The sequence below is a fragment of the Equus quagga genome, chromosome 4 (genome assembly GCF_021613505.1).
Source record: "Equus quagga isolate Etosha38 chromosome 4, UCLA_HA_Equagga_1.0, whole genome shotgun sequence".
NCBI classification, from domain to species: domain Eukaryota; kingdom Metazoa; phylum Chordata; class Mammalia; order Perissodactyla; family Equidae; genus Equus; species Equus quagga.
The window spans coordinates 106,380,395-106,406,668 of NC_060270.1; the positions used below are offsets into that span (position 1 = coordinate 106,380,395).

General features: G+C 34.5%; 1 protein-coding gene across 1 annotated transcript in view; it reads right to left on the reverse strand.

Annotated features, from left to right (window-relative positions):
• Window positions 1–331: 331 nt before the first annotated feature.
• The window catches only part of SCN1A (sodium voltage-gated channel alpha subunit 1), a 79,626-nt gene continuing 53,683 nt past the window's right edge, over window positions 332–26,274 (reverse strand). The window contains exons 17-26 of the mRNA XM_046658913.1: window positions 25,582–25,702; window positions 23,561–23,715; window positions 21,842–22,015; window positions 19,193–19,315; window positions 11,895–12,176; window positions 9,407–9,460; window positions 7,680–7,817; window positions 5,692–5,796; window positions 3,597–3,867; window positions 332–1,509 (exon numbers count right to left, since the gene is read on the reverse strand). Coding sequence (XP_046514869.1) covers window positions 332–1,509; window positions 3,597–3,867; window positions 5,692–5,796; window positions 7,680–7,817; window positions 9,407–9,460; window positions 11,895–12,176; window positions 19,193–19,315; window positions 21,842–22,015; window positions 23,561–23,715; window positions 25,582–25,702 — 2,601 coding nt within the window. The remainder of the gene's footprint in view (window positions 1,510–3,596; window positions 3,868–5,691; window positions 5,797–7,679; window positions 7,818–9,406; window positions 9,461–11,894; window positions 12,177–19,192; window positions 19,316–21,841; window positions 22,016–23,560; window positions 23,716–25,581; window positions 25,703–26,274) is intronic.

Consider the following 26,274-nt stretch of genomic DNA (forward strand, 5'->3'; position numbering starts at 1 on the left):
ATACAATTACTAGACTAAAGTGTTTCATGTTAACCCCCAGATTATAGGTTTGCACCCCTTTGAACTGGTCCCTACAGTCTGAGTAGCCATTTCGTCTCGTCTTCAGCAGTGTCAGCTGGTAGTGAGAACAGTAACCTCCTGTCTAGGTCTTCTCCCCTTTACACAGAGTCACAGTTTTCCGACAAGGGGTCACTGTCTTATTGTAGGCACTGACCTTAAGCAGTTTTGTGTAAAAACAGTCAGTTTGGCATTGACCTCCTAGAGGAGTCCTGTTGACAAAAACACATCACCTTCACAGGCTGTAAACAATTTGTTGCCCAAATATTTTTATTTATTTCCCTTTGGCTTTTTCATCTTTGCCTTCTTGCTCATGTTTTTCCACGATTGGCTTTGTTACCCGATCATAGGAGGGTGGACAAGCTGCTGTGGACATGGTCAGATCAGTTTTTTCTGTAATAGAGTTTTCATTTATTCTGTCAATTATCATGTCTTCTTTTACAAGAAGATTAGCCCTACCTTTGATTTTATTTTTATTATATGTAAATGAAGCTTGTTTTACAGTTCGCTTTAAAAGGTGGCGCCTGTAAGCACGTTGAATAATAACAGCAGACACCTCCTCTTGTTTTCGTTTCAAAGTTGTAGTTATTGGCTGATAGGAGACCTTTGATGGATTGGAAGCCATGAATCGCTCTTCCATCTGTATTCGAAGAGCATCCATCTCTCCACTCTCTCCCAGAACCCGCTTCGTAAAAGCAAATAAGATGTCAAGACAGTGGATTCGGTCACCACTTACCATGGGCAAATCCATGGCAATGAGCTGAAGTTTGTTCGGTTGTGGCAGATTGAGGGGGGGTTCAAGAGCAGCTGCAAACTGAGATAGTTTTTCAAATTCCATGAACTGGGTCGCGTCAGGATCAAACTTCTCCCAGACCTCGTAGAACATCTCAAAGTCATCCTCACTCAGGGGCTCTGCACTTTCCTCAGTAGCAACACTGAAGTTCTCCAGGATGACGGCGATGTACATGTTCACCACAACCAGAAATGATATGATGATGTAACTGACGAAAAAGAAAATCCCAACAGATGGGTTCCCACAGTCTCCCTTAACTGAGCTTCCAGGATTAACTTTATTAGGGTCACAATCGGGTGGTTTACTGTTGAGAATAGGTGCTAGCAATCCATCCCAGCCAGCAGAGGTGGTAATTTGGAACAGACAGATCATGCTGTTGCCAAAGGTCTCAAAGTTGAACATGTCATCAATTCCAACTTCCCTCTTAACATACGCAAAGTTGGACATTCCAAAGATGGCGTAGATGAACATGACCAGGAAGAGCAGGAGGCCGATGTTAAACAATGCAGGAAGGGACATCATCAGAGCAAAGAGCAGCGTGCGGATCCCCTTAGCTCCTTTGATCAGACGGAGGATTCGGCCAATCCTGGCAAGACGGATCACTCGGAACAGGGTCGGGGACACAAAATATTTTTCTATCAGCTCAGCCAGAAACATGCCTATGGATAAAAATTGAGAGTACCAACCAGTGAAGAAGTGATCCATTAAAATAATACTTACATTTCTGTTAAGGCTTCAAGGTAAAGTTCAGAGTACTGAAATTCAGTTACGTAATCTTAAATTTGACATACATATATATAGTTGTGTATAATAGATGTTATCAATATACCTTAATTTTGACATTCAGAATTAAATTCAACTCGATATTTGATATTTGAGGGGGACTAAATTGTGTCCCCCTCAGATTCATATGCTAAAGCTCTAACTTCCCCATGTGAGGGTATTTGGAGATAGGGGTTTTGGGAGATAACTAGGTTTAGATGAGGTCATGAGGATGGAGCCCTCATGATAGGAATAATGTACTAGAGAGCTTGCTCTCTCTTTCTTCCCCTGCCATGTGAGCACATAGTGAGAAGGCAGCAGTCTACCAGCCAGGAAGAGAGCTCTCATCAGAATCCCACCCTGCTGGCACTTTGCTCTTGGACTTCCAGCCTCAGAACTGGGAGAAAATATATTTTCTGTTGTTTAAGCCACTCAGTCTGCAGTAATTTGTTATGGCAGTCTGAGCTGACTAAGGCAATATTCTATGCAATAAGGATTTTACAGTACTTTTTGTCTCTGAGGGATGTCTATAGTCTATTTTTAGCTTACATAAAATCCCAAGACTGAATCTAAAAAAATAGTTAAGAATGCTCAAGTCTGTCTGAACACCAATGGCCAACAGTATAAGTACGTGTTTATAAGAATAGAATTATTTTTTGTGAAATTGCCAAGTCATATATGTTGTATTCAGTCCTTATTCATCTAAAACTCTCTGCAGTTTTTAATGCTATTTTCATCTCTCCACGAACTTGACTCTTCCCTAAGCTTCCACTATAATACTCTTATACATTTGCATATGCTGTGGTGCATTTCTGAAAGGATCCAAGCTGATGCTCTTTCTGGTCTCCTGTGTCTGACATTGGTCTCTCAGCCTTCTTCTTTTAAGCTTCTTTCTCCATTTACCTTTTAAATAATGAAATAATGATTGAACTGAAGCAGCTCAAGAAACCAAGTGCCTTTGACTTACACTGCCTCATTCTGTGAAGAATAAGTAAGACTAAGTAAGTGTATGTGTGTGTGTGTTTGTGTGTGTGTGTGTGTATGAGACAGAGGGAGAGAGAGAGAATGATAGAGAGAAAGAATAGAGGTGAATGCAACCTTAGTACCCTATCCACTACTGATGGCACCACAGCTTAGTGTGGGAATCAAAGGATACATACAACATATGAGTTGGATATAAGACCAGTTTCTTCAGTGGGGGAATGGCATGACAATCTGCCCAACAAAGGTCCCCATATTAGATGGCAAAATATTAGCTGTGCCATATCATCCAGTTTAGGAAACAATGAATATTTCAGGTCCACAGACAGACTTCACTTCACTGGAGCGAGAGTTGTATGAGATGAGCTATTGCTCATGTGACCTGTTGTACATTCCAGACTTTGAAGTGTATCACTGATGAAACGATGTCCCATGCTGCTTCATTTCCCTTGTCCATCATTACTATAAATCCATATCAAGGTAATTCAGAAAATCTCTACCTGATATGCTTAAAGAACTTACCATCTACATTTGCTAACATTTTGTTCTTATCTTTATTCTCTGCTTTTCCTTATTTTGCCACCAGCTTCTACTCCAATCTACATGCTGGTGACTCTACATCTATATCTCTGTTGCAAAGTCTCTTCAGCCCAAATTTCTAGTCTTCTTCTCAACAGAGACATCTAGATACTGTGTAAGCTATTCAATCTCAACATGTCAAAAAGATTTTTTCTTAATTAATAGCACATTTCTAGTTCAAATGAATGAGACTCTACTATATTGACAAATGATACACCTAGTCTAAAATGGATAGAATAGGATACAATACTGTGTATATAACAGGCACCTCATTTGGTAAGAAAAACAAACACACCTGAATGAAATACATCAAAATTTTCTCAGTGGTTATCTCTGAGTGGTGGGATGACCTCTAGTTTAAACTTGATTGTCCCAACTTTTACTTTTATTGGGCTTAACTTAAGAGACTTGAAATACTTCTTACCTACAATGGAGAGAATGACAACCACAAAATCAAAAATATTCCAGCCTATGGTAAAATAATAATGGCGGAGAGAGATGAGCTTCAGTACACACTCTCCAGTGAACAGCACAATGAACACCAGGTTGATGCGTGACAAAATGTTAGTCACATATTCACTCTGGTCATCTGTTTCTACCATCATTGTGACCATGTTAAGACAGATGAGAATCATGATGCTTATGTCAAAAACTTGTCTGGTTACAAAGTCAAAGACCATTCCTTGAAATTTGTTCTGTAGAGAAACAGAAATGCTTTTAGCAACAGAGGAGTTTTCCTGTACACATTAACATCTACATAAGTACTTTCTGCATTAATTGACTCTCTAGTATTGTACGTAGTAAGCACTGGTCCTGAATTTTGTGAAAAATGGTTTATAGCATGCTATATTTTTAAATTTAGTTATCTAATTGCTATCTACCAATGTGCATTCCAGAGAATAACAATCCCTTGTCAAAAGGGGATTTCTGATAAGAAACGCTGCATGCTATACACTTATCTCAGAGGCACAACATGCATATTAACATATTAAGATTATGAGAAGTTCAGGAACCTGCTTAAGTTTGTTTTACCAGAATTTCCCATGATCACTTGGACCATGCAGCCGTTTCAAAATATAGTATGTATTAATAATACATTTGTGTTATTCTCAAAGAATTGTTGAAGGGAACCTGGGGTTTCCAGGACACACCTACAACATTATGCATTTAAAGCCCAGGTATGGCAGTATGGATGCTCTCCCATCAGTCTTTGCTGACATCGTCAGACACAGAATGCTGAGCCTACACAGGGATAATTAGACCAGAATGATATTCCTTATGCTTTGATGTCAAAAATTCACATCTCTTGTCACTGATGTGTGGTTCTGCTCCCCAGTTCTGTCACTGTCAGTCACTGCAGGCAATTATCTGGCTCATTTCTCTAGGCCACTGAGGAATTCTAAGGATATCTTCTATCTTACTGTTTTCCTACACAGTTGACTCATTTCTATTTTTAGTGCTAAGGTTTAAGAGAGGAAAGTACATATTACTCATCAGTTTTAAGAAGACAGTTGTTGGTTAGCACAATATGAATGTTCACTAGTATTCTGCTCCCCAAGGCACCCCTGGAATTATTTTAACATCATAAATCGTCATCATAACAATCAATACAGTGTGAGATAGGGCTTATCCATTTCACAGCAGTTGTTTGGTTAGTTCATCATGGAAACATGAGAATTGTTATTTGTCATCATGAATTTTATTTATGGACTCTGACTTCTATAGACGTTAGTAATTTCTAAGTTTATAGCCATATATATGAACAGTAAATACTAGAATTTCTTCCTCCTCCAGAACACTCAGTACCTCTAATGAAAAATAAAATGGAAGTAAGGTGTTATTTCACTCAGAACTTCATCCATTTGTTAATTGAGTGGGAAAGCTGCATTTTTTTTTTTTTTTTTTGAGGAAGATTAGCTCTGAGCTTACTACTGCCAGTCCTCCTCTTTTTGCTGAGGAAGCCTGGCCCTGAGCTAACATCCGTGCCCATCTTCCTCTAGTTTATATGTGGGACGCCTACCACAGCATGGTGTGCCAAGTGGTGCCATGTCCGCACCCGGGATCCCAGCCGGCAAACTCTGGGCGGTCGAGGAGTGGAACGGGCGAACTTAACCGCTGCGCCACCCGGCCGGCCCCTGAAAACTGCATGTATTTTAACCCCTTCCAAAGGTTTACTCCTTTCGCTATCACTGCTCAGTAACAATTCTTGAGTTATCTGATCAGTTTTTTCTTGTGCACGTCACATTGTGTATGTGTCCTTTGCATTTAGATTGGATTCTGGCTGTGTGGTTCTAAATCCCTTGAAGATAGGGGTGCATTTTCTATTTCTTCTTTTTCTTTTTGGTCTCTCTCTTCTTACAAAATTTTTACCTTTACCATAAAAGATATGAATTAATGATGCTCTAAAAGTGGAAGAGATCTTTGCTGCTGGAAATGTTAGCTGCTATCTCTTCTGTGAGAAAACCCATGCAAGTTTTTGTTTTTGTATATTTTTTCCCATATCATTTGGTATTTCTTACTCCAGGTCGAGGTATAGGCTTTTGTGGCTTTTTTGATCCTAATTTTTTCATTGCATTATAGTATTTCTTCTGTTCTTCTGTCATAAAGATGTCTTGACCTCCAAAGTATAGAAAAGAAATATCAAAACTGGTTAAAACTGTGTCCCTTTGCACATAATTTTTCAACCAATGTTAAAATAGGAAAGTGACAGTTAAAAAAGGAAATGCAAAATTCCTCCAATTAACATAATTGTGTCTGGGATTTTAAATTTGAAAAATTAAAAGGACTTTTTAAGTAATATAACCTTATTTAATTTTCACAGTCTTCCAAAGTTGGCTTTATTATTTTCGTTATTATTTTATGGAGGAAAAAAACCCCAGAAATTGAGAGGTTAAATATTTTTACCCAAGATCATAAACTCAGTGAGCGGTAAAATTTGGTTTGCTGAGACCCTAAATACTTGGTTCCCTACACTATACATACTGCCTTACTGAAGTTAAAGACAATGTTTTCTTATTCAAATATAGCAAACAGTTAGAGTATGTATATTGCAAGATGGTTTAGAGTTACTCATAAAAAGCCACTTTCACTCTGCCAAGAACTGGAGCAAAAGGATAGAAAGAAAGCTGGGTGAGTTGGTAGAAGTGTTACAGGATAAATCAGAAATTGTAAGTATGGCAGGTATGTGATAGGCCAGTAGGTACAGAAGATTGGAACTCAGGCTGATAAGGGGAGAGAAAGAGCCTGAGACTGACTACAGAATAACGTTAGTAACAATAAAGGGAGATGTAGCAGGAATGTTCTAAGCTGGAAGAGTCTCATACAATGAAATCACTTGCTACATATTAACAAAACATGCTGAGTAAATGAGATGAGGGAGCAGTACGCAAAGGAAGAAATACAAATGGCAAAAAAGCACTGGAAAGCATGTTGAAACCTACTAGACATGAAAATTAAATACAATTTTAGTTTATCAAATATCAAGTATGTGTTAAGAACCAGAGCCTAGTTGATGCCAGTGAAGCAGCAGTGACCTGTGGACGTCTCTACACTGTTATCAGAAGTATGAGTGGATGTATTATTTTGGGGAAGCAAAATACTTTAACCTAGGAATTTACTTAAGAAAATAATTAAAGACTTTTTTTTGGCATGAAGACTTTTGACATGGTACTATTTAAATCATTAGTGATTAGAAACAACATAAATCATCAATTTGTTGGGAAATGGTTAAGTAAATTATGACATGTACACATGAAGACTTAAAATGGGAAAATACTTAAGTCAAAAAGAGAATATGTAATTATGGATAAAATAGCTTCAATAACAGGAATATGTCTAGAAAAAGTTTGAATAGAAAAACAGAATGTGAATAGTGGTTCCTCTCAAGTAATGATATTTCTTTACTTTCTATATTTTCTATAATGTGCATATATAATTGGGATGATAAAATGGGCTTTATAAATGATAATTAATAAAATAAAAGGCTGTCCAATTCAAGACTAGAAATGGTAGTTTATAATTAAATATTAGGGAGAAAGAAGCGGGAATATATAAAAGGAACCAGTGAAGGGGAAAAAAGTGAAGAAAGCCTAGAAGAAGCTTACATCGCATGCCTAATTTATTGCAAAGATTCTAAAAGTTTTAACTGGAAGATATGTTTTCAGGAGAAGAACTGTACGGATAAAACAATAAGTTGACTTTGGGAAAGGAGCATATGCCTGCATTCTTTCTTTTCTAATTATTCTCTTTCAAAAGACATAAAATGTGGTCCCTGATTTAAAAAGAAAAAAAAAAAGAAGAGTCTATGTACAGGAATATGGAACACAGTGATTCTTGGCTTTCTATGCCCTGGAAGAGATGGGCAGTGGAAGGCAGAAGGGGAGGATGCAAAAATCGATTTTAATGTATACGCCCATTTGGTTTCTGAATTAAAGTAGTCATTTGGTGGAGAAAACACTTTAAATAATTTTATCATCTTAGTAGGAGGAAAAATATTAGAAATACTTATCTTTTTCTTTTGCTGGTTGAAATTATCTATGATGACACCAATAAACAGGTTCAAGGTGAAAAAGGACCCAAAGATGATGAAAATAACAAAGTAAAGATACATGTATAGACTTTCCTCATACTTAGGCTGGAGTTCCACCTACCAAAGGAGAATATTTTGTAAAACATCACAATACATTTTGACGCTGGAAGTCACTGGTGCTTTTTCATGAGAATAGAAAAGAAAATTCTTAGTAATATTGAAGCACTTTTTTTTTCAAAAAGTATTTTGAAAATACTTTTCTTTTTTCTCTGAATCAGCTACCTCTAAAAAACTTCTCTGAAATTAGCCTTTAGGGTAATTTTTCACGTGAAAAATGGGGTGTTTCATGTGAAAAATATATTTTTATGACTTCAGAATTTATTTTTTGTAATTGTAAATACAACTAATATCTTGCTATTTAGACAGCTCTATGCCAAATTTGGCAATTTTTTAAGGCACAGAATTCTAATAATTTAAAAACTATTAGTGAAAAATTTATACTTCACCAAATAAGTATAGACTATGTTTAGAAAGAATCATTTTTGTCTGCATGAATTTATTTAGCAAACAAGAATTATTCATTTAGATGTTTGGCATCAGACCTTTAACATTACAACATTCATTGAATTTTTCAGATTGAGTAGACATAATTAGACACTCCATCGTATAAATCCTCAATTGATAATTTAGTCACTAGATTGTACTTATAGTAAATAAGCATTGAGCTATCACTTATCACTTAGTAAAGAGGTAAAGAAGTCACTACAGATAGTGCCCTCATAGATTCATGTCCTTTTAAAGACAATGAAGTTAAAAACTAACCAAAGGCACAAAACACAATAATAAGCAACCAAGAGAAATAACTCAACTCTGGAGGATATCAGGAAGGCACTCGACATAAAACTGAAGCCACTTATGACAAGTGCATATCAAGAAAGATAAACGCGAGCTCCATCAGGTCAGTTAAGGATCACAGGGACAGAGGCTATTCTTTATGATGATAGACTAAACAGAGGGGATTTCAGAATGGAAAGATAAAGACTGAAATTTTACAAAGTTTTGAAGAGCAGAGTTGGAAAGCTCATGGATTTTAGTTCTCATCTTGAAGCCTGAAAGAGGCTGTTGTAGGAGAAATCTAAAAAACTAGTTCTTTACTTTGGTGATAAAAAGTTAAAGGAAACTGTTGGTCACAGAAGTGATAACAGCATCAGTAAAGGCTCCGGTAAATTTATGGATGCTAAAATCATATAAAAGAATGGATTTGAAAGGGATCATTATAGACATCTAAGGCTGCCTAGACAACATCCCTAACTTTTCATACTGTCCAATATGGAGGGTAAATATACATTTCAACTACTGGTGGCAATCATATATTTCTCCACATATGCTCTAGCACACCAAAATTATTACTGCTTGTATAATTAGTAGATAAAAAGGAAACAAAATAGAAAAATATTTAATAGAAGTATATTTGTTAGTTATTAAATATATGAATGTTACTTTAGTTTGACTTACAAAATAATTTGTTTTGCTTTATATTAGTAAGATCTTTCTAACAAGCATTACTGTATCAGAATATTAATTTGTCATATTTTTCCTTTTTTTAATCATTGTAGAGTCATTCCACTCAGCTTCCATGCTCTGCTGAATTAATTTTAGCATTTAATCAATCTTATAAAAAGGCTTAGAATATAAGACATACTTACATTTCTAGAATCAACTGCTGCATACATTATATCCATCCATCCTTTAAATGTAGCCTATGAAAAAGGACATGCATGTTTTACTTTAGAGTAAAAGTAATTCAGACCTGATGTTTAATAAATATTGTTACTGATATGTTTTTTCTTAAAAGAGTATTTTTGAAAGACATTTCAAAACAAATCTTGCATGAATTTTGGACCAACATAATATCTCAGTAAGTCTTTTCATTTCTAGAACACATCATGAACAAAATGGTCAATTGATATATCCTCCGGCCTGATAATCAACTCACAAATACGTCTTAATCCTTCAGGGTTAATGGAATCACACAGTTTAAAGGGCTATCAAAATTTGGTAAAGTACTTTTAGAAAGTATACAAATGCCAACACATTTGGCAATGTCTGTAGGAGCAAAACAATGACAACTTAGATCTGATGATCATCTGCTGAAATCTATCTGTAAGGTGAGCAAAGTGACTGAAAGTTTAAGATTTCTCCTGATTCTAACACTCTAAGAATCATACAGGTAAATAGAAAGACAGAGTTGCCACTATTTTTTAAAGAATTTTGAAGCATAATATCCAGAAATAATCCTATACTCCACATTCTTCTCTGTAATTTTGATGAGAGTGAGTTAATATGGGTAAGAAAAGTGGAAAATAGTAAGTAGATATTTGACATTCACAGATTCAAGAAGGATCCCAAGTCTAATAACTTATAATAACTTGTTATTTGTCCTAGAACATGAATTTTGAGACCTGTGGGCCTAAGATGATTGTTCCTTAGCTAGTGGGCCAGCCTACAAAGCTTTCAGCATGTGTATCCCAACACCTCTTTGTTTTTATAACACTAACACTGGTGAAGTGGTGGATGTCATGGCAAGAAAGCAAGGAAGGGCGCAGGTGATAGCAGTGAAGAGAAAGCAACGATTCTTAGCTAGAAAGTAGAAGTTGTTTTGTACATGAAAGAGGGGAGTGTTGAATGTGTCAATGGCTGAGGTCAAGATAGAAAATGTCCGTTACATACTAGATACAGGAACAGAAAAAAGTGATTCAAAGAACCGTTTCAATGAATTACTAATAAACAGAGAGCTGTTTCTGTCTAAAGCCAAATACAAATCAGTACTTTAGGGTTTTTTAGTAGCAGAATATAATGGCTTCATGCAGGATCTTCACCCTATATTTTCAGAATCACTTAGCATTTTAAGGGATTGCTTGAAATTTTCCATTTTCCTTTTCTTAACTTTACGGAGGAAGTGATATGCTTTAGTGATATTTACAAGTGTGATTATTAGTGAAGGGTTAGGATAAATGCCTAAGGAAATATCATCATGTGTCTACTATAATATTTAAAGAAATTGTACTTGCCAGATTTTTAAAATTTATTTTAATTGCACGAGCATTCAGAGTAAGTTGGAAATATCTACAAGAGAAATGAGAATTTCCAACAAGAAGGCAGAAAGAACTTGTAAAGAAATCGTAGTACAGACACCTCTGAAAGAGATGCAAGAGGGATTTGACCAGTGCAGGTTTGCCTGCTTCGTTAGTCTCCTGGTGGAACAATTGAAAACAGAACCCTGGTGAACCGAAATAGATTTCTGCCTTAAAGACTCTGTAGAACCACAAGGGAAGAACTTACACAGCTTTGTGGGTGTGTATGTGTGTGTGTGTGTGTGTGTGTACATGTGCTTAAGTTGAGTTTTTAGTGGCCAAAATAGAGCGGTATTTTTACAATGTTTTTCAGACGATCTGGACTCTGTTTTTATCCATTGCTCTGTTGCCGAGGCAGCTGTAGCCAAAAGCAGCATCAAATGCAAATGTTTAAAGGACCATCATCTTTTGCATTTGTATAAACTACTTTTCTTTTGGGTAAATCAGGCTTAGAGAGCCAGGAGTGGAAAAAATGAATATTTAGATGAAATAGACTGAAGTAAATTGTACCGAAAGTTCATTTGAGGCGAGAACAGCTGCTTGTGTCTCATTTCTGTGTCCAGGCACCATCCCATATTATTTCTGTTTCACTATGAGGATCTAATCCTAAAACCTAAATGTCCTTCCTCAATCTTCAATCCAAGTCATACAGTTCAGGAGCAGTTAAGGCCCATCAATTAGTCCCAATGCAGTCATATGTGTTAAGCATGTGTTTTTGGGAGGGTGATCCATCAGTGAAACAAACTTTCCCATTGCAATAGAAAAACTAGTAGCAAACTATTGATTTATCAATCAACTTGTTCATAGGCGAAGAAAGAGAAAAAGACCTTTGGAAATACCTGGTCACTATCGACCATGTCTGCACTGCTTAAATGTACTGAAGTTTCCACCCCTCTGGGCTCATACACTTGCACTAATAAATTAAAATTAGAATAAAAGAAATAGTTATAAACATTCTTCTTCATAACTAAACTTTCTTCTTAGTGACTCAGACGTATGTCGTTACTTTGTTATTATTCCAAACAATAAACAGATTTCAGAGAAAAGAGTATTTACTTACAACTTGAAGCAAAGAGAGATACCCAAATCCTACGTTATCGAAGTTTACTTTCACATTTTTCCACCGAGCAGTCTCATTTCTTTCTATTAGTTTTAGGCAATCAGAATGATTATTCACTTCCTCGATTTCAAACCTGTCACCAGTTGTGGTGTTAATACAGTGGTAGAATTTGCCAGCAAACAAATTTACACCCATGATGCTGAAAATTAGCCAGAATATAAGACAAACCAGAAGCACATTCATGATGGATGGAATTGCTCCTAAAAGGGCATTCACAACCACCTAATACACAAATGGAAAAAAAGAAAAGTCAGAATTCTTGTTGGCTAAAAAAAGAAAAAACATTCCCCTAGTAATCTTTAGTCTTTCTAATTTTTTTTAAACCATAGAGACTATTCTAGGATACTTAAAAGCAAAGCAGAAAAAAAATTTTAAATGAAATCCATTCTTTCTTAAGCAATACATTTAGAGAAACAAATATAGACACTATAACAAAGAGACAAAAAAAGTGTAAAAATAGAGGAGGAAGGACTGAAAGGTTAAAGGAAAGCAAAATCAGAGGAATTTGCTGGCAGATGAATTCAGAATATTTGTTGTTTGTTAGAGAAAAGAGAGGTAGGAAATCCTAATACAGGAGATGAACTCATTTTAAAAAGGCAATATATTAAAGAATGAAACTAAAATATTTGGACATGAGTTGATTTGACCAATATACTTTAATAAATTAAAAATTCAGATGTATAAATATAAAAATATTATTAAATACCTAATATAATTTTGTCCTTAATTATTCATGCATTGCTATGACTAATAATAATTTTTGCATAAGAAGCAAGACAATTTAGCATTATGTATTTCGTTAGATCATCACATCGTTTATTTCAAGCTCCAGTCATGTCAGTTGTTTCATTTACTGAGTTTAATTCCATAAGCTTATTTTAAATGAAACATAATAGAAATCAGTTTCTTAGGAAAATAGGAAAAGGAGGGATGCCATACATAGTTCCCAAATCTGACGTGATTACATTAAGTTTTGTGCAAATAATTATCTACTCTTTTTCTATAGAAGCATGTTTTTTCCCCTCTTATCTTTATTTCTGGATCACACATTTAAAATCTGAGTTTTCATATTCGGCAACACTGTAGGGATGGCTGTCCTTGCCCCCTCCTCCACAGTTCGCATGGAGCTGCATGTGAGTAGCTAAGAGGGAAGATAAAGACAGGCCCTAAAATGCTCCTAAGTGGCAGATGATGCCTCAGACTTGAACATTAATAGCTAAGTTATTTCTACCCATGTATTTCTATTATTCTGGACAATCTGATCCAAAGTAAACAACAACCATCAAAATATCTTCTATCTGCCATTTGATGCCAGTGTATTTTTAGAACAAAGCTTTTTGACTGCCTGTCTGAAAAAACAAACCCATGAGCCAATTCCTTATGCTTCTGAGCCCTGTTTATAGTCTGTAAAAAACTCTAGGCCTTCTAGGATTACAAAACAGTGTGATAAGTAGGCCAAAGGAAAAAATAAAACCACTAATGATAGAGGTGGGGAAATGAGCATCGAAAAATGAAGTCGATTGCATTATCCAGGCAGATTCCAATGATGTGGTCTATAGAGCCTACCAAGCTGACCCATGGCACCTTACCTCATCTCATTTGGCTGTCTGCATTAATGCAATTGATTGAATAGTCCTTATTTTATACTTCATTTTAAATGTGTGGATACACTTAGATTTCTCTTGGATTCAAAATTCAAAAGCTGAAATCAAGTTATTATTTATTTCCCTTCTTTTCTGAATATTTTGCCCACCATCCAGATGAAGAAACTATTTCTATTGCGTATACACAGAGCTCATGTTAAAATGTACATTTTTACCTACAACGTCCAATTTAGAGCATGAGCAGAACACTGGTTACCTATACCTATTTCTTGAATTTCTTTTCACATCAATCTGTAGGTCTCACACTTCTTTCTTCAAAAACTTTCTCATATCTGTCACTTCTTTTCCATTTTCCCGGTCGCCACCCTAGTTCTGGCCTCTCTTAGTTCATACTTGTACTATGGTCAGAGTCTTCTAATTTTCTTCTTCCTTTGATCCATGTAAGATGAATTAATTTTCCCCAACTCTCACTTTAAAAGTACTTAACGGCTCCCCACTGATTATCAAATATTTTCCTTAATCTTGATATTCAAATCCCTCCACAATCTACATTTCTAGTTTCAACTTCCCTAGCCACCTACCCTTTCTGCCAACTCAACTAATGTAATTACCATGTGCTAATATAATTATCAGAGAATTGAGATGCCATTTCTTTTGAAACTCCTTGTCCAATACCTTCCTTTCTGAAATAGTCTTTCTTGTCACGAGCTTTAGTTCCAGCAGCGTTTCTTTCGTGGAGCCCAACTTCACCCCCCAGTTTAGCCTCCAAAATAAAGATGAGTGATTCCTTTTTTGAACTCAAGAATCAGAATTCCAGTGCTGGACAGGACCACAGAGATAATTTAGTATTGTGTTCTCATCTGGCAAATGGGAAAACTAGGGCTAAGACAGGTTAAGTTCAGACAGTAGACTAAAATAGCGTCTAGTGCTCCTTCCACTCTACCTTACTTACTCTTCTTAGAGTTGCTCCCACTTATCTGGTACCCATCTTGCTCTGTATTAGAGTTAATTGCAGTCCTGTAATCCTGACAGATGATGGGCTTTTTCTTTTTTATATTTAAGATGCAAAAATATATTTGTGGATCCTTCAAGGCCTTGAGTGCCTTGAATACAGGAAAATAACAGAGTGCTTTGAATATAGGAATACAAAAATGGTTGGTTGAATGAATGGATGAAGTAAAGATTAACTTAGCATTTATTGATCAAAGCATAATTTTTAAATGTTATTTCTGGATATGGGATGAGAATAAAGAGCTGGGCACAACAAAAAAATTGGAGGGTTAGCTAATAAGTCTGACAAGTTTACTTTGAAACTGTGGACTAGTTTTGCATTAAAATTAACTCTGGAATTCATGATGCAAGCAAGCCCTCTGCCTTTTAGGACATAATTTGCAATGTTGGCGTACATTTGGCCCAGAGAAAAAGTTAATTTTTATGAAGATAAAAGAACTATATCTTAGAAAACATTCTGCATAGCATTGGGGAATTTACTATACAAAGGTCCATTCATATTTAAAACTTCATTAAGTTAGACAATGAAGGATCAGAGAAAGAATTGTCTTTTCCCAAGAGCCTCAGGCCTTTCATTGGTCCAGCCCCGAGGGAGATGTATTAACTCTTTTCAGGCTCTAGGGAACTGCAATAATTAGTTCCCGCCTGGTGGAGGCACCAGGCAGAACTGGCTTGAATAAATTGAAAAGAACACATTGAGCTTTCAGGCTGCAGAAAAGGAGATGTCTAAGAAACAAACTATCTTAATAAATTAATGCTAGAGGTTGCTTCTTCTCAACAAATGTTTTGCAAAATGTCATCAAATAGAATTTCTCTATTCTAGCACAACCCAAACTTATAGAAACTTCCTGCGTCCGGTTCATTATCTGCATTTTGATTAAATCAACGCAAAACAAAGATTGACAAGTAAATATGCAAATTAATGCTAGGAATTTTGATACAGGCAGAAATGTCCTCTTGCTTGAAAGAATTGTCTTTGAATTTCAAATCAATAGTACTCATGGATTCTAATGCTTCTCTAATCAAAACACAAAAACTATATGGATAAAAATCAGAAGTAGGCAAAGTAGAAATCACACATTTTTAAGTATGAAGAAGAATAGAATCTTTTTTTACTCTAATGACTACATTTGTCTTGTGGGGTATAATTAAGGTAATTATTTTTGAAAGATACGATGCATCAATTATCTAAAAAAATTCCAACTTTTTCTCTCCCTCAAAAATAAAAACTTTCCTTCTTGCATATTATTCCTAAACTTCAAGAATAAACAAAATGTAGATTTATTTTTATTTGTTTTCACTGTGATAACTTCTAAGATCCTAAAAAGTTAGTTGAGATTGACTTATTCTAGGAAGTGACCTTATGCATTAAATTCTATCTTAATACACATGACAAGATGTTTTTGTTTTATTTCTAGGTGGGTATTCTTGTCTGTATAATTCAAATAAGTGGATCCTTTTATATTAACTTTTTTCCATTTAAAACACAAATCACGAGTGCTTACTCAACTCAATATAGTTTTGCCTTGTTACATTTTGAAAATAATCCCTATAAACTTTTACTTAATAAAGAATGAGAATGGTTACACAATCAATATCAGTCTTATGAAACCTGGAATATTGTATCCTATCACCTGCTCACAAATCAACTGCCCATACCTCCATGGCAATTGTCAGGACCCAGAGCAATGTAGAAAATTGGCAAGGGTTTTATGCCTCAAACAGCATCATCAATTTGACAAGTTAAAATTTTCACACGATCATTCTAAACCGGGTCCCCCACCCTCACCAATCAGATAACCTCCTAATAAATGGATAACTCAATATACAAATAACTAAACCATATTCAGTGAAACTTAATAAAGATATCAACAGTTGGAGTTCAAATCCACAGAGGGTGAATTCACAGAGGTATTTTTCTCAAAAGAAAATTTAAGACAATTCAAAATAGGGGATTAGAATATAAATACTATATTTTCCCTACTGTGGTGGAATGGTACCCTTCCCCACCCCCCCTCATCCCACTACACAAAGTCACAGTGAAAGGATGAAAGGTAGCAAAAGGGGTAATACAGTACCCATAATAAAGGGCTGAGGGGAGGAACCAGCGCTCCACCCCATCCAAGTTGGAGCAAGATTATCCTATATAAAATAGAAATATATAGTTTGTTATTAGTTAGAAATCTGATATGACAGAACATTTGGTGTTAACTTTTGTATATGATGTTCTCTGTCTCCCTATCAACCAAGACTTGAGTTCTTTTGAAAAAGAAAGTATTTAAGATTCCCTAGATTAGGAAATTAAAAACACAAATTTAAGTACAAATTTTATTTTACTCTAGATATTCATGACATCAATTCACTCAGTTCAGTTTTACAAGTTGAAAAATTTGGACTGGAAATTTGAAATACAATAAATGTTTAAAAGCTGTCAGCCAGAAATGTGCATAAAACATGCAAAACATAAAACGCAACGTGATGATAATTTGTTTATTGCTTTCTAACTTCTTATCAAGCACTGTACAACATGCTTTATTTGGTAATGTTGCGTAAAAGCACATGCTTTGAAAAAGTGATAAAACAACAAAAATAAAATGAATGCCTGATTTACGCTTTGATACAGCTATTGTGATTTTATGCTGCTACAGAAAAGAATAAAATGAGAGTTTCTGAATATACTCAAATCTCACTTTCCAATTATAATCCTCATTATTATATACTCCATCCTGACCATCATCCATGATTATATTTTTTTACAAAGTCAAAAAATCCAAACACTAGAAACACAAAAAATAGAATCAATCATCAGGTTATTTTGTCTCTACAATGCCAAATACACAATGGAATGATCAGTCATTTTAGGTTTGTGTATATGCTGTTATTACAAAGTAAGGAACCATATTCATAAATCTGATAATTTAAATGATTAGTTCATCTCCTATTGGCATGTATAAGGAGTTTTTGTTTTTAAAACTTCAAATTCCAAAAATTAACCTCTTCATATAATATAAAAAGCTTTATTGAGCAATAATTATAGATAAGGTTATTTCCATAAAAATTAAAGGTAGACCCACAGGGCCAACATTACCATGGAAATAAAGGCTAAATGTGAAAAAAATCTGGTCATTTGACTCATGGATTTAGTAAACTTCCTAAAGGTCAAGTCTGAAATGTTTATAACAGCTTCCATTGTTTTGTTCAGATTTCAGAAGACTTTTAAACATATTAATTTGATTCAGGTGACATGTTTTCAAGTAGAAGATATAAAAATATTTTTCTCCAGAACTGACACTGCCAGTCTGAAACAAAAGAAAGCAATATTTCAATTGGAAAATAGACTTTATTTTTACATATGCTGGAAAGAATTTCCACTCACATTTTAGTAAAAATGAGAGGATCTCTGTGAGAAGTAAAATAAGACTGTATTATATTGTGTTAAATGGTTTCTAAAGAGGAAAAGTTTTTTTTGTATATTAGGGAAATGGAAGACAAGTCTTATATTCTTAAAAAATGACATTTATAATAAATTTCATTTTAGAAAGAATATATAAGGCTATCAACAACCTGGAAAATGAAATGGAAGTCTACAATACAGCTTAGTTTCTATAAACATAACTAAACCTTAGAGAGCAAAAGAGCCGTTTTCCTATTGGAATCATACTGAATTCAGCAGCTTTGTTTTGGTAAAACAAAATTTAATTTTTTGAAAAACAGAACTAATTTTTTATGTTATACATCTTATATATTAATGTTTCATGCTTTTAAAAAAGATGGGAAACAACAAGTCAATAATGGCAAAATTTCTAATCTGTCTGAATCATAGGTTTAATATTTCCTTAAAAGGAGTAATATAAAATTTTATGTTACTCTGAGAAATGAGAATTAAGTTATAGTTAATTTATGAATCATCTATGGTAATGAGTCAAAATTACATTTTCTGTTCATTATGTTATAAATGTTTTACTTAATTGTCATGAAAAATTGTGCGCATTTATAAAATCTTTAAGTTAGTATTAACAATTTATATAAATTAAGAAGATTAATGCAGTTACAAACTGAGGCTACATTAGACATAACTTTTTAAAAAAGTTTAAAATTCAGTCAATATTTAAAACCTACTCTTGAATATAGTCAAATAATGCAAGCTTTGGCACTATACAGACAAAATTTTGACAATTTTTAATTTTTTCCTTTACACTTATACTTAGGCACATATGTGATTCATATCATTTTCAGTAAAACTTGTGAAATACAGTTTAGATCATCACAAATGAGAAGCACATGATGTAGAAGTCACTTTAGTTGATTATTATCATATCTTTATATGTACAACTTTAACAGTGCATCTGCGTTTTTGTATACAGGTTTGTAAGGAAACTCCCAAGATGAATTAGGAAACAAAGTCATTTGAATGAGCACAGCAGATAAATGATAGTATATCATTTCAAGGGAGGCCTAAGTTCTCTTGCATATCACCTAGAAGTAAATATGCAACAGATAAAAAGATAAAGTAGCAATTTTGCAAGGATTTGCCATTCCTTTTGCATGCATGTTTTTAAAAATAATTTAATTTAATTTAATTTTGGCTATATGCAATACTTTGGGTTCTTTCATTTTCCTTACCCTCATCCCTTCAAATCGTGATAAGGCTCTTAGAGGTCTCAGAGCTCTTAATGTCCTGAGAGATTTGATGGCACCGAGTTCGGAGTAACCCAAAGCATTCGCTGTTAAACTGACCAGTGAGACCTGCACCAAAAAACAAACAAACAAATAAATGAATAGAATCATTGTCACGCAATCTGTAGTTACTATGGAATACAATAAATACAATTTTTGCTTATAATTATTCAGAAGATGAATGGCTGAATATTTTCAGTAAACTTTTTAAAATTTTAAGGAAATATTTCAGTTTGATGCAAAAAAGTGGCTTTCAAGATGTTAATTAAAAGCTAGTTGAATAAAAAAACCTCAAATATTATGTAATTATTAATTTAATTTATTATGAAAGTAATTTATTTAATTTAAAAAACTAAATAGAGCCAGCCCTGATGGTCTGGTGGTTAAAGTTTGGCACTCTCAGTGCTTCGGTGGCCTGGGTTCGGTTCCCAGTCATGGAACCACACCACTCATCTGTCAGCAGCCATGCTGTGGCAGCAGCTCACACAAAATAACTAGTAGGACTTTTAGAACCAGAATATACAACCATGCACTGGTTTTTGGGGAGGGGAAAAAAGGGGGGAAGATTGGCAACAGATGTTTCCTCAGGGCAAATCTTCCTCAGCAAAAAAAAAAAAGCTAAATAAAAATTAATATTTAAAAGAAAGAAATCCAAGTGTAAGAAAACGTCATTGGTTATCCTTTCTTTATTTTATTAAGTTTCTGCTGAATTTAGGACTTAGCCTCTGGCTAGTAATAAAATTGTATCAGGAAGAAACAAGAAGAGCAAGTCTCTATCCTGCGTTGGTATGTTCAACTGATTATATTTGATGCTAAATCACATGAGTTTTGAAGTTGATTTTTCAAAGGTGATTTTTTTTGTTTGTCTTGCTCGTACCTTGTGTTTTTACTTGTCTAAAGTTTACTCCTATGTAAATAATGTAACTTAAAAAGTAATTCAATCATGAAACTCCTTCAAGTTTTGCAATGAATGTACTTCATTTGAATTTAGTAAATAAATCAATGAACTTTCGTCATTTGTATGAAATACACAATGACTAAGAAATAAAAATGTTAGCTATCTAATTCTTTAAACAAAGAATTTACCAAGACTCCTTCTCCAAGCAGAGTTATAACTTCTTGGGTTTGAAAGTGGCTAATATTGGACAGTTCCAAATACATTGGACACTGTTTTTGCAAAATTTTCTATTTTTAAGTGTATTTAGTTTCCTTGTATTTAATATACTTTTTACATTATTTGAGACACTCTAATTTCTTTTGCCTTTTTTTAGAGTGAAGCATTGATCCTTATGAAATAATTAAAATAGAACATTGAAAAATAAAAGGACTATTATTGGAAAACTACAAAATTCTTGATAGAATTATTATCCTCAAATATTTCAGAAATGGCTATTAAAAACCAACTTGTAATAGCAAGTAAAATTCTTCCACTAAAAAGTTCAGACATATACTAAGCATAATAGGAAAAAGCAAAGCTCAGAGAGTTCCAAAAGGGTTAAATTATATTTAGATTTAAAATCTAGTGTGAGAATTTATGAAGAGTTGAAATATGATATAACTTCCAACGCTTGAAATCTCAATATTAGAAAGTTTTTCTCTTTATGGTATTATCAAGCAATTATTCTTTTGAGATTTCTCTCAAGTCACTCGTTTCATTGTAATATCATTAAGCTTTTTAAATAGCTCTGGCTTTGCCTTTGTTCAGAATTAAGGAGATATGATGTATGCATGACTCTTAGCTCTAGAAATACTTTCCACAAGAAATCTGCAAAGTTCTCTGGGATTACTAGCCTTGAGGGATAAAGCTGTTGGCTATGAAGTCTGTGATAGTTTGGACACACTTCTATAGCCGAAATGATGCCAAATTGATAACATGAAACATGATTTTTAACAAATTTCGAAGGCAGCCTCTTGTTTGAGGGTGGGTGAAGTATTAATCCTTGGGTATACAAATTCTGTGGGCTGTTTGGTACACTATGGCTTGCTGCAATCCTAGGCTACATTCTAGGGAAACTCCTGTTACTGCATGAAGAAGAGTTGTCCCCTACACTGTGTCCATCTTACTTCCTATACGGGACCTAATCTACGCTTTAAACCTATCCTTTAAAAACTTTGAGTAGATCAGGACAATTTTTAAAAATTGACAGGAGCTCACACCATCGGCACTATTTACTGATTGCCTTTAACATTGTGCAAAATAATATCATCATTTTACAGTCAGGAGCCAGGTAACTTACTCAGTGGCACACGACCAATCACTGGTGGCGCTCGGATTCAAACTTGACTTTGTGCAAGTCACAATATAACTAATTTAAGCAATACAGTCTATTTCACCACTTTCCCGCGAACTGCTGATGTGTTTCTTTTCCAGATTTTTGTCCTAGATAACCACCATAAATCTCATCCCTGCCCCCAGTGCTAAATCAGTACTAAATTAGCCTATTTCTTACCCAAATTCAGTAAATTAGTTTAATGTCTATTAAGTAGTATATCCTGTCAACACAACATAGCGCCCTGAGATTCACTGTTTTAGAATTAGTATATAGATAAAACAAACTACCTTGAATGGAAGACAAAGATAAGGAGGATACTTACATCAACAATTAAGAAGTCCAGCCAACACCAGGCATTGGTGAAATATGTTTGATAGCCATATGCCACCCATTTAAGAAGCATTTCCAGAATGAAAATGTAGGTGAAAACCTTGTCAGCGTATTCCAACATTGTCTTAATTGTCTTTCGCTGATCGATATATATATCTTCAAATGCCTATAAAAAAAGTTATACATTTTGGTTTTCTAAAACTATTATACTATATAAGCTATTTTTTCTGAGATATATACATAGTATATATATATATATATATATATATATATGACATTTCATTGGAATAGGAGGGCAGAGGAACAGTAGCTATTGCTAGTGTTTTTCCTCTCAAAGGTCTCTTAATGAATCATGGGAAAAGTTATACTCCCCACTGATATTATAGCCAGAAGAAAGAAGTAAAGGTAAAATTCTAATGAATTAATTTGACTTGTTTAGGAAATATTGCTTGATGTCATATCCTGATGCTGCTACCCCAACCTGAAGTTATTTATTCCTTTTGTTTCATTTCTTTTCTTTCTCCTGTTGGCTTTTTTGCCATAGAAAAGAGGTTGAAGAAATAAAAAGTGAAGGCTTATATTTTCGTAAAGCAGAAATCGTAATTGATCATTATATTGACCAATTTTACTACATAGTTGGGTTTATTTGTCCCCTTTTTTCTCCTTCATTTTGTTGACAGTTTGTATTTCTCAGCAGATATGGTGTGACAATGATGGTAAGATAAATTTCTTCTCATTTAGACCAAAATATGTATTCTTCTAATATGAAACTCTCTTGATATTTTATATCTAAGTCTCATGTTCACTTAAATGGTGAAAGATTATTTCTTGTCTAAAATGGCATGTAAAGAAAATTTCTCTCATCAGAAAAATATGCAGGAAAATATAGGCCTATGTTCAAATTATAAATTTAGGTTAAAAAACTTAAGTGATTGTGTTTCAATCAGGAAAGCCCTATCATCTTTCTCTATCTATCTATCTATCTATCTATCTATCTATCTATCTTCTATCTTGTGGCTTAAGTATTCCGTTTGTAAGAGTGTTTTTCTAAAATGCTATCTATATGTTATACTTTATATTTTTGGAAATGATTTTCACATAAATATAAATTGATTCAGATGAAATGAACACCTTCATATAAAGAGAAACCAATCCTTAAATGAATCACTTGGGCATGCTGCCCAGTACTTATTGTTACCAATACTCATTGTTTCCTGAGCAGTATAAGAATAATAAACACAATTCAAAAGGGACAGAGAAGTGGTCCCTAAGGATTTACTGGCTGTCCATAAAGAGATAATAATAATACCATTAGAAACAAAATTCATTAGAACTTAAAGGTTATATACTCCCAATCACAGGACTTCCATTAACTACATTGTAGTTGCCATGTTTATTTTCTTATTAAAATTGAAGTAATTGAATATTTGTATTCTTTGGTTATAATGAATAAACTGGGGGGACAAATTTTCTGTTACTTAATAATAAGCAAAAATTAATAAATAGATCATTAGAAATGTATGTACATACAGTAAAAGTAAATCCAGAAATGCATAGTTATACATTAAGTCTATAGTTTGGAAGATATGAAGGAAGATAATTAAAAATGCACTGGATACTAAGACAATAAAACAGAAAGGATTAAAAGGTCATCAGTATTAGATCATTCTAAAACTTAGTACCATAGCACTTTTGCTTAATATTCACTCACCAGAGCACCACTACTAAGCAGAATCATGAAAACAATGAAGGTCTCAAACCAATTATGTTCAACTATTCGGAAACACGTTCTTCTCAGGTTCCACCATTGTTTTCCTCTCCCTTCTTCCACGCTGATTTGACAGCATTTGAATCTTTGTACACAGCCTGCAAGTACAACATTCAAATAGGAGTTGATAAAAGAACTGCTGCTTCAATAATATCCTTGGCCTGTCCCTGATTCGCCTTCTTATCACTATTGCCATTTGTGTCTTGCTAGGATAACTCTCTAAGCCTAGAGTACTAAGAGCACATTCATAAGTGGTTCCTCGGCTAATGATATCTGCTTTTTCTGCCTCAAGTGTTATTGTGCAAGAAAGAACTTTGTAAAGTACAAATGAATGTAAAGTAGTTTTGCCTTGTACTATATCATCCTACTGCACTCTGCTCAAGTCACTCTACAAAAGGACTTCAAGACAGAAATTAGGGGCTGGCCCTATGGCTGAGCGGTTAAGTTCACGTGCTCTGCTTCAGCGGCCCAGGGCTTTGTCGGTTCGTATCCTGGGCATGCACCTAACACAGCTCATCAAGCCATGCTGAGGTGGCATCCCATGTAGCAGAACCAGAAGGACTTACAACTAGAATATACAACTATGTACCGGGTGGACTTTGGGGAGAAGAAGAAGAAGAAAAAAAAGAAGATTGACAACAGGCGTTAGCTCAGGTGCCAATCTTTAAGAAAAAAAAAAGATGGAAATTAATAATAAACAGAAAACTTCCCTTTTAAAGAGGATAAAGGGTAATAATATAGATTTCTCCCAACAATGCTGGGTTTATCACTATTTAGGTTTTCTTTAGATAGTATATTACTATACTATCTAGAAAAGTATATGATTTTCAGAATTAATTTAGTCCACTAGAAAGTGATTTGCATGGCCCTGCTTTGATTTGTTACTGTCTTCCTTACGCTGATTTCACTGACTCTAACATCAGGAGTAAATCAACAGACATCTGTGAGGACCTTTGTAAGCACCATGGAGGATACAAAAAAAAAAGACAAAAAGGAAAAAAAGGTACGGAACATGGACCTTGCTCCCAAGAACTTTACATTCTGGTTTTCAAGAAAAGATATAAACACAGAACCCTGCCTCAAGGAGGAAAAAAAAAAAGTCAAGTGTGCTGGGAGAAAGGAAAGGAAACGGAAGAAGTGAGGAAGGAAGTGAGGAAGGGAGGAAGACAGTAAAAATACATGTAATAGTTCAAAGGAGAAAGAGAAGAGCTCTCATAATATATGATTAGCTATCAGGTAAATTAAATGAATATGTTTATTATAGCTGTTCAGAGGAATAGGAAGCTCTTTTCCACCGTGGTCAAAGGAGCTTTGAGAGTGACTTTGAGTGATGTATACAAGTTACATAGGAGATAATATATACCAGGCATGAGGAAGAGATCACTAAACATAGAACATGCAAATATATTCATATTTTCAAAATTCAAATTCCCAAGAAAATCAAACCATCAGAAATATTAGTCATGGGGAGAACAAAGGTCTTAGATCTATTGTCCATGTTGTACAAGGCTAAACTAGATAGTGTTCAGGAATCGGGCATTGCTTATTTCCTGTTTCATCCAACAAGCATTGGAAAATGATGATTTTGTTAAAAAACACAGTTTAGCATTTGCAACTCCTCTAATTTTAACAGTTGTAAAGTTATTTTTAAGGCAAATTCTGTGTATGAAAATTTTGACTAGTGTTTAAGATGCCAACTTATTGTGAAATCACCATTTTATTTTAAAAATATAAATTAGTCAACAGTTTTGATGACATTAAAATATTTTTTCTGCATGCTCAGAGATCCTTTACACATAATGGGCAGAGATAAGCAAAACATAACAGTAGATTTGAAATCTGTTAGCATGTTAGAGGTAACTGAAATACATCTGCTGCAAAGCTCTACTCTATTACAGGTGATCTGCAATTTAAAAAACTGCACTTTGTCAATGGAAGATTAACATGAAGGTCACGTCAGTTACCTTCAGTGAAACATGCTTCAGGTTCAAGGGTTTCCTCAGGTTCCACTACAGGCTGTTCTTCTGCAGGCACGCCAATGTCTACAGTGCTGCCTTCAGATGAGCTGCTGCTTTCATTAAGTTTCTGCAGTGAGATGGACATAACACGTCAATCACTTTCATTTGGGTAACTAATAAATAGCTTAGCAAGAACGGGTAAGTACCACGAACTGCTTTTGGATTCTCCTTGAAGTGAAGAGATTTTAAGTTTAGAGCAAAAGAGAGATTGAAAAGGAATAGGCACTGAGGAAATCATCTTTGTTAACTCCTTTACCATAATTCACAGTCTAAGTGTAAAATCAGATTGCTGTGTTAAGCAGTTACAAATGGCCCTCAGAAACATGTACTATGGAAACCACTGCCCTATCAGTTAGAGAAGCCGCAGAGGGAGGGAAAGTTAGTGTAATTGTTCTCAGTCTAAAGATGATGAAACTAAGGCTCACACAGGCTAAGGAACCTGCCTAACGTCCTATAACCAGTAAGTGAGAAAGCCAAGATTTGAGAGAATTATTGCTGAGTCCAAAGCCCATGCTCTGTCTTCTGGGCAACCACACTGTTTCTGAAACAAAAGAAACAGTGTACTCACTGACTTAGAATTCTTCCATCAACTTAAAAGTGAAAATAATCCATAGAAAAAATATCAAGATGTCTAACGGA